At 39.6% G+C, this 16,535-nt stretch overlaps 1 protein-coding gene across 11 annotated transcripts in view; it reads right to left on the reverse strand.

Moving 5' to 3' along the window:
• BBS9 (Bardet-Biedl syndrome 9) overlaps positions 1-16,535 on the reverse strand; it is a 461,803-nt gene that overhangs the window by 191,876 nt on the left and 253,392 nt on the right. For 10 of the 11 annotated variants that reach the window (XM_061587171.1, XM_061587183.1, XM_061587176.1 and 7 more), the window contains one exon: positions 12,725-12,835. The exons of the other annotated variant lie outside the window; for it this stretch is intronic. In XM_061587171.1, coding sequence (XP_061443155.1) covers positions 12,725-12,835 — 111 coding nt within the window. The remainder of the gene's footprint in view (positions 1-12,724; positions 12,836-16,535) is intronic. 11 annotated transcript variants of the gene reach the window in all.

Below are 16,535 nucleotides of genomic sequence, written 5' to 3' on the forward strand. Positions count from 1 at the left end.
CGTATAGGGTTTTAAAGGTCAGCACCAACACCTTGAATTGGGCCCGGTAAACAACTGGTAACAACTGGTATTAACTAAATGTCTAGAAACTAATTATAGAAACCAAGAGAATTTTTTAAAAATTGGTTGCTAGATTGATTTTTCTGCCCAGAAACCCAGAAAAGCCCTTGTGCTGAGCTGCACATATTGGGAAAATCAGAATTTAGGCTTGAGTTACAGCCTGAGTAGCTAGCCAGCTGGCTAACTATAGCATGCACAGCAGTGTTTCTATTCCTCTACAGCTGTTTTCATCCTTTGCCATCAAATACTCAAAACAAAGAATAGAAATAGCCACTATGATTGAGAATAGTGAGTGCTTTAAAAGAATAAAGGGTAACTTTCCATACTAGAAAAGGCTTAGTCTGTTTTATTTCTGTCTGCAATGCAGCTGTTAAAGGTACAAGAAATGTGGCTGTGCAATCCTGGCTAGAATAGGTAAAACTGACCATGGAGGGGGGGAGTAGATGGATAGAGGAAGGGGGGAGAGCAGAGCTTGGAAAAGTTATTTTTTTTGAACTACAACTCCCATCAGCCCCAGCCAGCATGGCCACTGGATTGGGCTGATGGGAGTTGTAGTTCAAAAAAGTAACTTTTCCAAGCTCTGGGGGAGAGGGGAGCAGGAGGGGGAGGGGAGGTGGAGGAGGAAGGAGGGGAGCAGAAGGGGAGGAGGAAGGAAGGGGGAGGGAAGAGGCAAAAGGGAGGTGATGGGAGGGAAGAGGAGGGGAGGGCAGGTTTGATCATTTGCATGCTTATTGAGTTCAATAGTATTTACTCCCATGCAATCATGCTTAGGATAGGTAAAACTGACTATGGGGGATGGGGATGGAGAGGGTGGATGTGAGGGGAAGGAGGAGGAGGGGGGAGGAGGGAATTGGAAGGGGATGGGGAGGGGAAGGGAGGGATGAGGGGAGAGGGAGGGGAGAGGCGAGGGGGAGAGAAGAGGCAAGAGGGAGGGGATAGGAGGGAGGAAGAGGGGAGGGCAGGTTTGATCATTTGCATGCTGTTTGAGTTCAGTGGGATTTACTCCTGTGCAATCATGCTTAGGATAGGTGAAACTGACCTGAGGGAGGGGCAGGGAGAGGAGGAGGACAGGGAGGGGAGGGGGAAGGAGGAAGGGAGAGGGGAGGGGGAGGGGAGATTGGATGGATGGGCACTGGGCAGAGGGGAACCCTTTTCCTTTCTAAAAGGAAAACATTGTGATCATTATCATTGCTTTTCAGGGTTTCCCCCACTTTTTTATTCTAGCAGACACCTCCCACCCAAATTTAAACCAAAGCTGTCCCTGGCCACATCCACACCAGACCATTATTTCACTTTAGATAGTCATAGCTTCTCCCAAAGAATCCTGGGAAGTGTAGTTAGTGAAAGGTGCTGAGATTTGCTAGGAGATGTCCTGTTCCCCTCATAGAGCTTCAATCAGAGCGACTGACTGTTAAACCACTTTGGCCATTGAACCTCTGTCAGGGGAATAGGAATCTCCTCTCAGCACACTTCACAAACTACGCTTCCCAGGATTATTTGGGGGAAGCCATGACTGTCTAAAGTGAAATCACAGTCTGGTGTGGGTGTGGCCCCCTGATTAGGCAAGCCAAGCAGCTGTGAGTCTGGCTTTTAGAACACTGACAGTTTTTTTTTACTGAGCATGCCCAGCCTTATCATTGAGTTCAATGCTAAATTTCTTAAATTAATTAAAAATCAGCCAGGCATTTTTTTTAACTTTTAAACTGCAGACAATGAAGGTCAGAGTATGGGGCAAGGTCAGTAATAGTATTATAGGTACTCTGTGAACATGGCTGATTTTTAATTCATTTCAACATGTTATGAGAACTCTGACAGAAAAATGTCCAAAAGGGGTCTGCTTCCTCTCTCTCTCTTTTTACACTTTGAACTCTCGATTCTCTCTGAGTGTTTTGTGTATCCCCATCAAAATTTAGAGGGTTGTTAAGCAAGTGTTTCTGAGTTCAGGACTATAGGTTTTGTAAGGTTTTGTTTTGAAATGAGCTTATGGGAAGCATCAGAATGCCATGGGGGTTATTTTCAATTTAACATTGCAGAATGAGAAAAATCCATGCTGACTATAGTATACAACCACTCTTGTGGCTGTATAATGACCATAAAATGCAATTGGAAGGGAACAAGGAAGCTGGGACTTTACTTTTCTTTGCATTACTCAAATGGTGGTCTGAATACGGAAGAGCTTGATTTTTGAAAGATCTGAAGTATATAGCTTTTTATATTAAAACTGTAGTGTAAAATTTCCTGGTACTATTTCAAAAATGGAAAACAACTTCATATAGTGTTATGAAGCTGCTGTTTATCTAAAATATAACAAGGTCCCACACAAACTATTCTATCAGACAAAGTCATGTTATCTGGGGCAAAGGTATGGTATGTTAAAGTTTAGTCCAAATCTGGACTTCATAAATCTTTAAATACAATTTAATTCTATTTTCCATATCTATCTTTGAATTTGAAAGCTGCCAAATTTATTTTAAAATGTCAGTATGAATGCAAGTCAACTATAGGAAATAGCAAGAAAGAGAAATAATTACAGTAGGGCCTCGCTTTACAGCGCTTCGCTTTACAGTGTTCCGCTAATACAGCAGTTGTGAATTGTAGAAAGGCCCCGCTTTACAGCGCTTGTTCCGCTTTTATGGCTTTTTTTGCCACCGGGCGCCATTTTGGTCAATGTAAGTCAATGGGATCCGCTTTACAGTGGTTTTCGCTTTACAGCGGGGGTCCGGAATGTAACCCGCTGTATGAGTGGGGCCCTACTGTATATTCTTTGGGCTCTGGTGAACAAAGTCCTACAGAGGGCCCAATTCAATGTTGCAAACCTCAAGAAGCTTTGTTGAAGTCACTGAGTTATGCACCAGGTACATAGATGAAAAATTAAATGACTAATATCTTTGTAATGTTGCTTCAACCTAGCTGAACTTACATAAATTCCTTGTTATGTTACAAGGCCCACTGACTGAATAAACACCTTTGCAGTTGATAAAAAATTTGTATTTTAACAGATTAATAAATTAAGTTTAACAATTTTGCATATTACCAAACCTTAATCTTTGTGAGATACTGAAGGATATACAAAATCAATAAATGCTGACTCTTGATTTTAGGGGGTTCTTGGGCAACTCACTCTCAATGGGCTGTCTCCCTCGATGAGTCTACCTCCTCACTACCATTGCAGCCAGTGGCTGTTGCCCCTCTGACTTACCATGGCTTGCCAAACAAAGGCAACGAGCAAGCAAGCAGACAGCAGCAACAACTCTTCCTCTTTTACCACCTGCTTATTTGCTTGCTCATCCTTTCTTGGCCAGAGTGAGAGGCAAGTGAATAAACAGATTGATACTGGCCCTGAAAACCACCACTCATTTTATTTTATTTATTTATTTATTATTTGATTTATATCCCGCCCTTCCTTCCAGCAGGAGCCCAGGGCGGCAAACAGAAATGCTAAAAACACTTTAAAACATCATAAAAAGATTTTTAGAAGGAAAGGTTAGCTTTAATATTTCCTTTTTCATTTCTTATTACACTAAAGCATAATAAAAATGCCTAAATATGTGTGTCCCTTTAAGTGTCACCCCATTGATTAACATTTGCCTTCCAATTAAGTTGGAAGCTGAAGTTGTTCCAGTACTTATGTTTATTAGTTCTTCTGCCTTTAATCAAACTCTGTATACAGAGTTTAATTATGTGTTATGATCTAGGAACTATATTTCCTAAAATATGTCATCATGCTCCAGGGTTTATATCCTACAAATTCATAGTTAGTGAATTGCTAGTTTAACTCAAATGACCATTCAGGCAGAGTTTTCTACTCAATACACAGCATTTTCACAACCAATCTAGACCAGATGTTATACACACAATAAACAATTATCTGAATAAGCTATTTTCCTAAAGGTAAATTGAAGGTGCAGAGGGGATATTTGGATTGGGCTCCTGGCATAAAGGGTAGGGGGACTTTAATCTTTTGCCCCTACTTGCAGTCTTGATTCAAACTGCCCACCTCCCATGCCTGCTATTTGCATTGGGAAAAGGCTTCCATTCACTCAAAGCTAAGGTCCTAATCTTGATTGGCCTTATTCACACAGTTTCTAAAAGGCACTGCTTTTGGTTTTACCCTGTTGCATAGACTCTGACAACCTTAATACAAGCAAACACAGTGGTGATATTATCCCAAATTGGGACCAAGCTACTTGAACTATTGTCTCGTCTTAAGTGAATCCACCCAACTTTTAAGATCAGCTGTTGCACTTATCTTGCATGTGCTACTGGCTTCTAAAGCAATGTTGGTGGAAACACGCAAGAGGGTTTTTCTGTAGTGGTACCTTGTATATGGAGCTCCCTACCTCAAGAGGCAAGAGTTATCTATCTTTTTTTCTACCAGCGACTGAATTTCCCCCCCTTTTAAACAAACTTTTGATTCTTTTATGTATTGATTGTTAGTACTGCTCCTTGTGCTTTTGCTTTTTGATGCCTTTAAAAAGTTTTGTTAATTTCTGTTTCAATGCTTGGATTATTCTTGCTTTCATATATTGAAAGAACTGTGGGTGCCATTTTTCCAAGCAAGTACTGAGGCATTCTTTCTGTCTACATTTAGTATCCATCCTGGCAATCTGCAAGCTGTCATAACACTCTTATCACAGGAAAATTAAAACAATTGCCTAATTATTTAATAACTGAGTCTAAACTAAGAAAAATTGTTTGCTTAAGCTTCCAATCCCACCATTGTCCAGGATGAATTCAGAGATTAGAAACAAAATAAAAAAATGTCTTTAGCAGTTAACACTGACATGAAGGAAGGCAGGTTTTGACATTAAAAATCTTCAACTACACAATGTACCTGAATTGTACCAGGGAATATATTTAGGAGAACAATACTAAATGACCCAGTGCATTTGTTGCTATAGCTGTAGCTATACAGCTGTACAGCTACAGCTATCCAACAACTGACACAGCTGAAAAATATTCTGCTACAACTGCAGACACTCCCATAGGAAACGCTGGATCACACATTACTATTGTTGCTGGAGACGGTCAAAGTGCACTGTATGGCCCATGATTTTCAATGTGTGAACTGTTTTACAGTCTCTAGGATTATAGTTGTAGCGAAGATTATGGGCATAAAAGAGGCAAATGACAAAAAAAATTAAACCCATATTTTAACAATAACCTCATTAATAGAGATGAAATATTATTCAAACGTAATTTGCAAAAATAAAATATATGTATATCTTGCCCTTTGGTTTGTAAAAAGACTGTTACAGTAATTTTAGGTAATTTGCAAGGATTACCTAAAAGAGCTGATATGTAGTTTGGAGGCACATATGGATCCCCAAGTGGCCTTGCTGGCATGGAATGCCTTCTACCAGCTTTGGCTGGTGGCAGAGGGACAACTCAGCTTCACTTGTCTATGTTCTGGCAACCTTGAGTTTAGATTACTGGAATGTGTTATATATGGAGTTGCCTTTGAAGACAATTTGCAGTTGCTCTGCCATCACTCTCTCCACCCCCTTCCCCCCAAATAGAGTATTAGTAACTGGCCGGTAGTTGCTTGCTACACACTGTTGGATCAAGGAGTGGCTGCACCACCGCCTCTTTAAGGGCATCTGGCACCTCCTCATCACACAATGATGCATCCATAACACCGTGGACCCGCTCATCCACCAAACTCCAGTTAGCTTTACCTAGTCAGGGAGGTCAGGGGTCCAGAGGGCATATGGTCAGATGCATTGCTGCAAGAATCCTGTCTTCATCAGCAGGCCACATCCACTGGAAATGGTCCGTTAACAGTAGGACAGATGTTGCATTGGACACCTCAACTGGATTTGCTGTAACAGTCAAGCAACTTTGTACTCAAAGTGTTGTGCTAGCCATGTATATATATATATTGATATTTCTGTTGTATGCCATTTCAGAAACATTCATTGGGAAGCAGTTTATAAATCACATATATCTGCACTTATCAAGATATAGATTAAAGCAACAAGAAACTTTCAAATCTATCAACATAGTAAAATCAGTAGTGTCAACAATATTTGTAAGGAAAACTAAAATTAACTAAGCAATATGCTGAAAAGTGTGGACAAATATAAAGGTCTTCAGCTGGTGCCAAAATACCTCAAAGATTTGCTACCAGGCAAGCCTCCCTGGGGAGAGTATTTCACAAATAAGGTGCCACGCTTGAGCTCCTACTGAGAGGAAGGGTGGGATATAAATCTAATAAATAAATAATAAAAATAAATTAGGCACTCTTTCTGGTCACACCTGCCTAATATCCTAAGGTAGGAGGACCTGAAGAAGATCCTCAAAACAGGATCTTAGCATTCTGGTAGGTTCATGTGGTAGTAGGCAGTCAATAAAAACCATGCCTTAGTCCACGTAAGGTTTTAAAGCAGGAATGGGGAACCTGTGGGCCTTCAGGTGTTATTGGACTTGTCAATGCCCTGGTCTCACTGTAGAATAGCAAAACAGAGAGGACCTTTAACATTATCACTCCAAGCTGCTCTCTCAGATACTGTGGAAACTGCATGGTTTCCTAGAAATCTAGGGAGTTGCAGGCAATGAAACAGGAAGAACAATGGGTACAGTACAGGTGGAATAAATCTCAAGATGTATCTGACCAAACAGAGATGAAAGCAAATTATTGTGCCTACCGCATGGCAATGATGCAGTGAAGGAGGATTACTTCACCACCACCATTCATCCTCAAGCAACCATTCAGAACTGAAATGCATGGCACTAAATGAGAGCATTTTACCCACTCAGGATATAACACATACTAATGAAGAAATACACGGCATGTCTTAAATCAGGTTACAACTGCAAGAGGAATGAGCAGGAAAACGATTTTTAAATGTTCACTGTATATAATTATAGGGAAATCAACTAAACTGAAAAGTTATCTTAAAATACAAAAAGCTAAGGGTGAAGAATTCAAGCTGAGATCACTTTAGAAAGATTGCTAGTTCACACTTAGATATTTGGAAACCTGCGAGACAAGTGAATTTTCAAATGCAAAGAGCTAACTTGCAAGTTTACAACCTCGTTGCAGTATTTCAATACCTATTGATTTCTACTTATATTTTACCAGAGTGTAACAGCATCCTAAACATAAAAAACAGCCAATTTTATAACACAATAAATTGTCTGCCTACTTGGGTCTTCTGGAGAGGCCTGCTCCATGACCCACCACTAGGGTTGCCAGGTCAGAAGCAATCCAAACCCTGAGATTTCAGGGGTGTGCCCTAGAGATGTCATGGGGGCATGCCCTAGTGATGTCATTAAGCAAGATATATTAAGCATCAACCACAGTTGCTTGGAGCATACCGCTCAAACAAACAAACAAAATCTCTGATTGGAGATGAAGGTAGAAATCTTAGCTAAATAAGGATGTTTCCCAGGCCAGCTGAAGTGACAGGATCATTTCTTCTCATCTGCTTAGAGAACCTGGCTAAGGAATATTTAATCTAGCCTACTTCCTTCTGGCAAGAAGGGCTTAAGTGTCCTTAGGTCAGTCACCAGAAGGCCCTTGTAGGAAGACAGGAGCCTAGTGTTGTGGAAATGTTAGATGGGAGCACTCAGGAGTAAAGATGGATGCCCTGAAGGCTGCAATTCTAAACATACTTACTAAGGGACTAAGTCCCATAGAACTCAACAGGACTTACTTCTGAGTAGATATGGTTAGGATTGTGCTATTGGTAAGACTTGACTAGGGATCCTCTGCAACAATATCCATATCAAAGCAGGGTTTGCAACCTCCTGCCTGGAATGCCTTGCCTGCCTTTCAAAGTGGCTGCTAAAAACTCCTTTACAGACTTGACCCTTCACTGCACAGAGAAGTTTGAGAAATGAGTAAGAGCAAGAATCAATCTTCTTGATTCTCTACTCTTTCCTGCCTACTCTGTGGTCTGCTATAAACTCACTTTGACAACCAACCCAATTCCAGTGAGTAATAACTGACAGAGAGAAAACAGAGCTTGGAAGGTTACTTTTAAAAGTAATAAATTACAGTTACAATTACATGGCCCAAAAAAGTAGTAATTACCGTTACAATTGCAATTGCTCTGGAAGTAACTGATTACTTTACTTCTTCTCAAAAGTAATCACTACAATTACATTTCAGTTACTTTTTACAAAATATGCCCACAATGTGCTGGCCTTGGCTGCTGCACATCTAAGTACCCTAAAACAACATTAAAAATAAACACACATACAGAGGTAGTAGAATAATTCTTTTTATCCATAAGATCGCAATGGTGGTCTCTGCTAGTAAGGAAGAGGGGAGGGGAGCAGAGGCCACTAGTCAGATCTTTGCATGTCAACCAAGTGCAACTCCACCCTTCAGCCATCAAGCATAATCTCTCTCACTTAACCACCTCCCATACCCTGCCCTGCCACCAGCTAAGGGACACTCACCCAAGCAAATATTTTCCCCTGAGATGCAAAAAAAGTTAAAATAGTGCAAATACAGCACAGTAGCCAGAGAGGGTGGAGGCCACTTTGTGTACCAAGTACAAACACAGTATATTCTCTCTCTCTCTCTCTCTCTCTCTCTCTCACACACACACACACACACACACACACACACACACACCTTTCACCTCCACGGTTCTTTATCTCCATTCTGCTGCTGTCTCCTTCTCTTCCTACCCACCCAAAAAGCATGAGGGAAGAGCGACACTGTACAGAAGCCCAGTTTAAGGCACATTATTTTCATCCACAAATCAGAAGACTTCCCCTGCTCCCCCCCCAGTAATGTCCAACAGTAATGCTGGAAACATTACAATTATTCCACCAAAGTAATAAAATGACTCCTAGTTCTATTACAATCAAAATGTAAAGGAATTACCTACTCTTCCTCAAAAAAGTAATGAATTACAAGTTATTCGTTGCTTGTAAGAAATTACTTCCAATCTCTGGAGAAAACACACATGGTTTGGTCTACCTTCATAAGCAGTAGACTGGGAACAACAGCAATTGAAGCCACACTTCCCAGTATGTGAATTATCTTTTACCACTATTGAGCAAGAAACAAAACATCATGCAAATAACAAGGTGCATCATCCGTGGGTTTAAAGGGGTTGAACTGACCACATGGAACCACTGGTGTTGCTTTTATGGATGAAATGGAATGAGGATAAAGGTAAATGAAATGCAAATAAAAAAAGAAAAGACAGTGATGATTTCCAAAATGCAATACCATACCAACCACCATAAGATCCCTATGAGTAAGACAGAAAACTCAGCATCCCACAACCAGTCAGGGTTCCTAACCAAAACTAAAAAAATACTGGCAGCCAGTCAGCCAAAGTCACAAAAATCCCCAGACCCGGGGGCTGCAAGTAGTGCAGAATGCTGTGACACAATTGCTGACATGAGTGAAACCCTTTCAGCACATAATACCTCTACTCTGAAATTTGCACTGGTTGAAGATTTGCTACCAGGCCAAGTTCAAGGTGTGCTTTCCATGTTATGGGTTCCACATAGTACTTGTTCTGCTCTTGTAAGAAATCAATCCTTTAGTGTGGCAGTACCTACGCTTTGGAACTCCCGGCCTATTTACATTAGGTAGGCACTTCTTTGTACTCATTTTGGCACCTGCTCAAAACATTTTTGATTAGGGAAGCCTATCCAGGCATGTAAAAGCTATGTTTTTTATGTGTTTTTAACTCATTGTTGGTTTTATTATTTAGAATGTTTTAAATACCTGTCTCTAACTTTTTGCCAATAATTTTATTGTTTTAATTCCTTCTATAAACTGCTTTGAGGTTTTTGACAATAAAGCATTATGTAAATGTTGTAAATAAAATACATAAATAGATTTCACAGTCACTGTGGCCCTTGGGTCTCGTTCCTTTTTGAGGCACAAAGGAATCTGCCTTATACCAAGTCAGGCCATTTGATACCATCTAGCTCAGTACTGATGACATGGACTAGCATTGGTTCTCCAGGATTCCAAGCAATAGTCTCTTCCAGAGATTGAACTTTGGACCTTTGCATGCAAAGCATGTGCCCTACCACTGAGCTACAACCCTGCTTTTAAAAGTTTCTTTTAAAATTGTTATTTTCAATTCACTAATGAATGCACAGCATACTAGGGCAGATCCACACCATGCATTTAAAGCACATTCAACATACATTTGAAGCACATGAATCCCACCACAGAATAATGGGAACTGAAATGTGTTAAGGGTGGGGGGAACTTTAACTGTGAGGAGGAAATTACACTTCCCAGGATTCTTTGGGGAAGACATGCACTTTAAATGTGAGTTGGATGTGCTTTAAATGTATTATGTGGATCTGCAATACTTCATGAACCTTGCCTGCATATAAATCATTTTAATTAAATTTTAAAATGGAAATAAACTACAAAGTTTACTGGGTGACCATGGCCTATGCACCATCTCTCAGGCCTAATCTGCCCCTCAGGGCAGAAACAACAGAGGGGGACTATGACCACCCCAAGGAAGATGATACACTCAAAATGTAGAGGAAATAATAATTTGTAAATAATAATTTACAGCCATAGTATGAATTCAGATACATATCAAGATATAGTATGAAGAAATATTTATATAAGCATGAATGTCAAAGATGTTGATTATTTACACAACCTGTAAAGATATTTATAGTGCAATCCTATGCATGATTACTCAGAAGCAAGTCCCAATGTATTCAATGGGGCTTACTCAAACAGGGAAGCATGCACAGGACTACAATTTAGTGATAAGGAACTTTACTCACCTGATCCAAAATTCAGAATCATGCCACTTTAAGCTGTTTTGCAACTGTTTTATACTTGTTTTATGGTTACTAGATTTTAAATGGTTTTATTTCTTGTTGTGGGCTGCCTTGGTTTCCAACCCTACCTCACAGGGTTGTTGGAAGGATTCCATATACACACACACTGGAGATGTGAAAATACATACACCCGGTATAATAGTTGATTGTCAAAACCAGTTGGCCACTGTAGAACTTTTTTTTCCAAAAAGTATTTTGTTTCCTGTCAAATAAAAGCAGTGACACTGAAGTAAGCCTTGCCTAACTGCTTTTTTAAACCAAAGGATTGGAGGGGGAGAGAAAGAATTACAACACAATACTTTTCTATGTTCACTCAAAAGTTCCACTGATTTTCAGCACAATCCTAACCATGTATACTCAAAAGTAAGTCCTACTGAATTAAATGGGGTTAACTCCCAGGTATGTGGAATTAGCATTGCAGTTTTTTGCCCAGAAAAACTTCATATTGGGAAGGTTTCAAAACAGGTTATGAATAAGACAAATAAACTGTCCTCTTCAACAGTCCAGTAAAATTTAAATTTGTTTGACTCCTTAATTAGAAGAGTATAACACTGCAGTGTGTATACTTTTTAAAACTTCTGTTCAAAAATTATTTGAAAGATAAAACGTATAATATGCCATTTTTGCAAGTAATTAAAAAAACCTTCATGCACACTTTTATTATAATTTTATTATAATTACAACTAAATTTTTTTACTGTGTATGCCCACCAAGATCCTGCTGTGATCTTCTGTTGTAGTTCAATCCTCTGCATGTTTACCCAGAAGCAAGTCCCAATCCTGTACAGAGAAAGTACTCTTTATGCTGCTAAAAGCTATATATTTACTGAATTCCTGATGTGACAAGCTAATACAAATATCTTCAATGTCTCAAAAAGGCACCTATACTGAAGATCTGCCAGTATATAAATATATGGAAAATACAAACAATTAAGTAAGTAATTAAAAGAAAGGTGATGATCCTTTTCCCTGTGGTTATTTGGAAATTTAAAGTGCTACATAATCATTCCTTATAACGGAGTCATACCAATGGTATAAAATACATTGTTTTGAACAACAAACTCCAAACCTTGAACAACTTGCAAATGCCCATTGTACAGTTAGATACAACTCAAAAGCATATTGTTAACATGTTTACTTAATCTTACTTTCAAAAAATAATTTGACACTACTGGCCTAAAATAAAAGTTGAGACTGCCTTACAAAATATGTCATTAATAAACCACAAACTAAGATGTAATTAGCCACTGATAAAGAAGGTTTGGGGTATATCTACTAAGAATGAGGAACAGGAAGGCATGAGCTATGATTTTTTAAAAATGAGATTATGGGAGATTTTATTAAACTTTGTAATAGGTTAGCCTGCTTCTTGGTCTTAATTTAACACTATTTGAAAGTTCCCAAGAGCACACACAGCCTTCCCAGACATTGTGTCATCAACACTGTATTTCATATCTTAACATAATAATCCTATTTATATATCTGTCACAAACATGACCCAGTTTTTAACCATTTTCATAAACCCTAGCAATGGAAACTTAAATAAAGGGAGTTATAAGAAAAGGGAAATAAGAGGCAATCATTTTTCCCTCCCCTTCATTTTGTGTATCCATTGCAATAGCTTGAAGGAACAACAGCAGCACATTTGTGTCATTATACCCTTTCCATTCCACAAGGAAAATCGATAGAATCTGGAAAAAAACCACTACCTAACTGACCTAGTAAAAAAACAAAAGTGAAACATTCAAAAGCAATCCAATGCTATTTTGAAATAACTCAGTCATTTCTCATAACTGCATACACAATACATACACACATTATAAACAAAATTTTCTTGCAATTAATGTAAGAGAAAACTTTTCTCCTCTTACCAGGTTCAGTCTCCTGCTTTGTGAGATACCTGCGGTTGGTAAACACTCTCGTTGTGTCCGGTGAAGGTGGCCTTTCCTCAAGGGAAGACTCTGGGATGGTAGTACAGTTACCTAAGTTGCAAATAAAATATTTATAAAGGAATATACAACATTTTGCAACTTCAAGTGACTGATCTGAACAATCTAGTAAGTAAGGTCCAGGATATCTCTCTGATCACAAGCAGCTGAGTACAGTCAGGGAGGTGCATCCCAGCATCATCTACAACAGGAGCGGGCAACCTTTTTTGTCCCCAAGGGCCACATATGGTGATGACTGGGTATTACAAGATGCATATCCTGATGGTGTGGCTTGGGCAGAGCCACTCAGCAACATATATCCATTCTCTCTCTCTCTCTCACTCTCAAACACACACACATGATGAGAAGGATAGTATGCAGAGATGACTCCCTATGTACCTATATCCCCATCATAATCATCTCCATTGTAGTCACACACACCCCACTGTCCACCTGGCTAAGCAGGATTCTGATCAGTAGGGTGACAGACAAGGATGACTTTCCCTGCATACCACTCTACCCATCAGAATCGCTCCATTCTGGTAATGTGGCAGCAGGTGGAAGTTCAATAGCAGAGGAGGCTTGGACACATGTTGGGGCTGCACAAAAATCCCCCAAGGGCTACATGTGACTGTGAGTTGGAGGCTGCTCACATGTGATCACAACACTGCAAGATCCTGCTGCACACTTAAGTGTGTTGTGCCCTGTTTCTGTAGAGCCCAAACAGTCAGTAGTGGCTGGTACCTATTGAGACTGGCAGGGCAAAAGGCAGGGAGACAAACAATAGATGAACAGGCAGAACCAACTAATTCTAGTTTTGTCCCCATCCTTGTCCTCCTCCCTTCTAAGTTCTGCAAGGCAAAACTGATACTGAGAAGGAAACTAATAGGCAGTGCCACCCCAAGGCCTGATTGTAAGTAAGAAGGTAGGAACATAAGGAGCCACCTTATACTGAGTCAGACTAGTGGTCTATCTAGCTCAGTTCTGTCTACACTGACTGGCAGTGGCTCTCCAGGGTTTCAGGCAGGAATCTCTCCTAGCCCTACCTGGAGATGCTGGGGATTGAATTTGGGACCTTCTGCATCCCATGCAGAAGTTCTACCACAGAGCTACTGCCCTTTGCTGTAGGCAGGTGGAGACCAGCAGTCCCATTCACTCTAATAGACCAACCTCCACTGCTAATTGCTTCTCTAAGCAACTGCTTCAGTTGCTAGAGCAATCAAGCTGTCTATCTGGGGAAGGAATTCCTCACGACTAAGTCACAACTGGGATGGAAAAACTATGTGTGACCACAATGATTTCAGACTGCAAATGGAAACTCACATGATGGAGTTCACCCCTGGAAGAAGAAAACTAGCATGACAGGGGAAAGATTGGGGTGCACTTCTCTCTGTGTCATCTTGTTTTCTATGTGGGTGATTTTTTTTGTTATGGAGGAGCATTTATTTATTTATTTATTATTTTATTTATATCCCCTCCTGCCTCCCAGTAGGAGCCCAGGGCGGCAAACAAAAGCACTAAAAAAACTTTAAAACATCATAAAAACAGACTTTAAAATATATTAAAACAAAGCATCTTTAAAAACATTTTTAAAAGCTTTAAAAACATATTTTGAAAAAAGGTTTAAAAACTAAAACAAAAAAAAGCTTTAAAACATATTAAAAACAATTCCAATACAGATGCAGACTGGGATAAGGTCTGTACCTAAAAGGCTTGTTAAAAGAGAAAAGTCTGCAGTACGTGCCGAAAAGATAACAGAGATGGCGCCTGGCTAATATTTAAGGGGAGGGAATTCCAAAGGGTAGATGTCACAACACTAAAGGTCCGCTTCCTGTGTTGTGCAGAACAGACTTCCTGATAAGATGGTATCTGCAGGAGGCCTTCACTTGCATTTAATCATGTGGACCTTCATGATACAATCTCTGTGAGGTAAACCACCTCTGTCAGAACTAGGCTGGAGAAAGCACTGAATCATGCACCTGTAGCTTTATCACACTATGGAAGCAACTCTCAGCAGGGCTTTCCTGGGCTCATATCATGGGATACTTTTTTCTAATGAGTTTGGTATAAGTTGAAAGCAGCTCTTTTAAATGGGCCTAGAAGCCAAAAAGAAGCAATGTACTTGCAAGAGAAATACCATATTACATTCAGAACATACCCTTTCACAAAAGAAAATGGGAAGCAGTGATAAGCTATGTTTATCATGCAATAGCCCCAAAGCATGCAGGTGGTGCATGCATATGATGGCTGTCATCTCAGAGAAACTTCCAATATGCACTGGGGGAGCCCCATCCCCAGGACAAAACTGCCCCAGCACATATGAAGTTCTGAATCATGCTAATAAGCTATATGTGCTGCTGATCCTACAGTACTGTTACATTTAGCTGATAATTACATGAACATAATCGATTCCTACATGATATATTTTCAAATAGACCCATGACATTCATTTCTTGTGTGAAAGAAAGTTAAAGGAAAGCATTCCTTTATGTTTCTTATGTATGTAACCCTTGTTTCTCAGACAAATCTAAGACAAAAACCTTACGAACATAATAAACCACTAACAATTAATTGAAATAATGCACTTTAAATGATATTTTGTAACACAGACATTATGAGTGAAATGTCTCGTAGCCCATTAGTACATATAAGGTTTCGCATATGAGAAAAAAGTTCTGAAGGCTTATTTTGAAAACTAAAATCCCAAAGGTTATATAGCCTTGAAAATTAATACCTTTGATACAAACTATTTCATTAGACATCAGCACAATTTTCTCATTGAAGGTAACTTAATCACTGTCAAAAAAATGTCACTTTGCCCTAAGGCACCTCATGCTATTGGCTGGAAGGAAGTAAGACATCCTGATTTTGGTTTGGATTTCAGAGATGTGTTAAGATCTACTTGTTAATTGACACTGTTAAAATGTAGCAGTATTAAAAGCAAAAGTGATTTCCCCCATTGTCTTACTTTCCTTATGCAGCCATGCAGTTACTGTATTTCCTTATTTAAAAAAATAAAAGTGTTTGCACGCATAGGCTAAGAACTTGAAAAGGACAGTGAAACATTATACTGTAACTACTTATTTATCACCACAACCCAAATACATTTCCTTATTTTTTAACACAGCATTCTAGCAATTTGGCTCCTCTGTGAAGGAGGAAACAGGTCATATTTTAAAAGGCCTTTTAACCCTCTTGTCATATTCTACCAGCATTTTATCCAGTAGCAAGGTTCTACACTTTCCTGATGTGTTACATATTTCACAGAAGGTCCAAACTCTTTTGAAAAAGCAAAGGTATGTTGGCCTCGTTCATACATAACATTAAACCATAATTTAAATAACTATGCATGGCAATGCACATAACTAACACAGTGCTTGCTTTGCTCTTTCCCCACTCCTGTTGCTAATGCACTGCCAGGAAACAAGTCAGAGTCTGACTTGTCATGATCCAGGCTTGTGGATTTTTCTCCCCATACAAACCATGATCAGAAGCCAAGGTTTGTTCTTAGCTTACCGTTCATGGTTTGTTTACACCTGTTGTTTACACCTGTTGTGTTGTCTGTTGTTTCAGATAGTACAACAAACCAGACTGTGGCTTGTTTCCCAGCAGCATGGCAGGATCAGGAGTGGAGGAGGATTGAAGTGGGCCCTGTATTATGCTAACTACAGTTTAACTTTACGACATGAGAACCAGGGAATTATACAAACTGAGGTGTCCTCTGTGCTAGAGAAAGCAAAAAGAAAAAGAAAAA

The sequence above is a fragment of the Rhineura floridana genome, chromosome 10 (assembly GCF_030035675.1).
Source record: "Rhineura floridana isolate rRhiFlo1 chromosome 10, rRhiFlo1.hap2, whole genome shotgun sequence".
NCBI classification, from domain to species: Eukaryota; Metazoa; Chordata; class Lepidosauria; order Squamata; family Rhineuridae; genus Rhineura; species Rhineura floridana.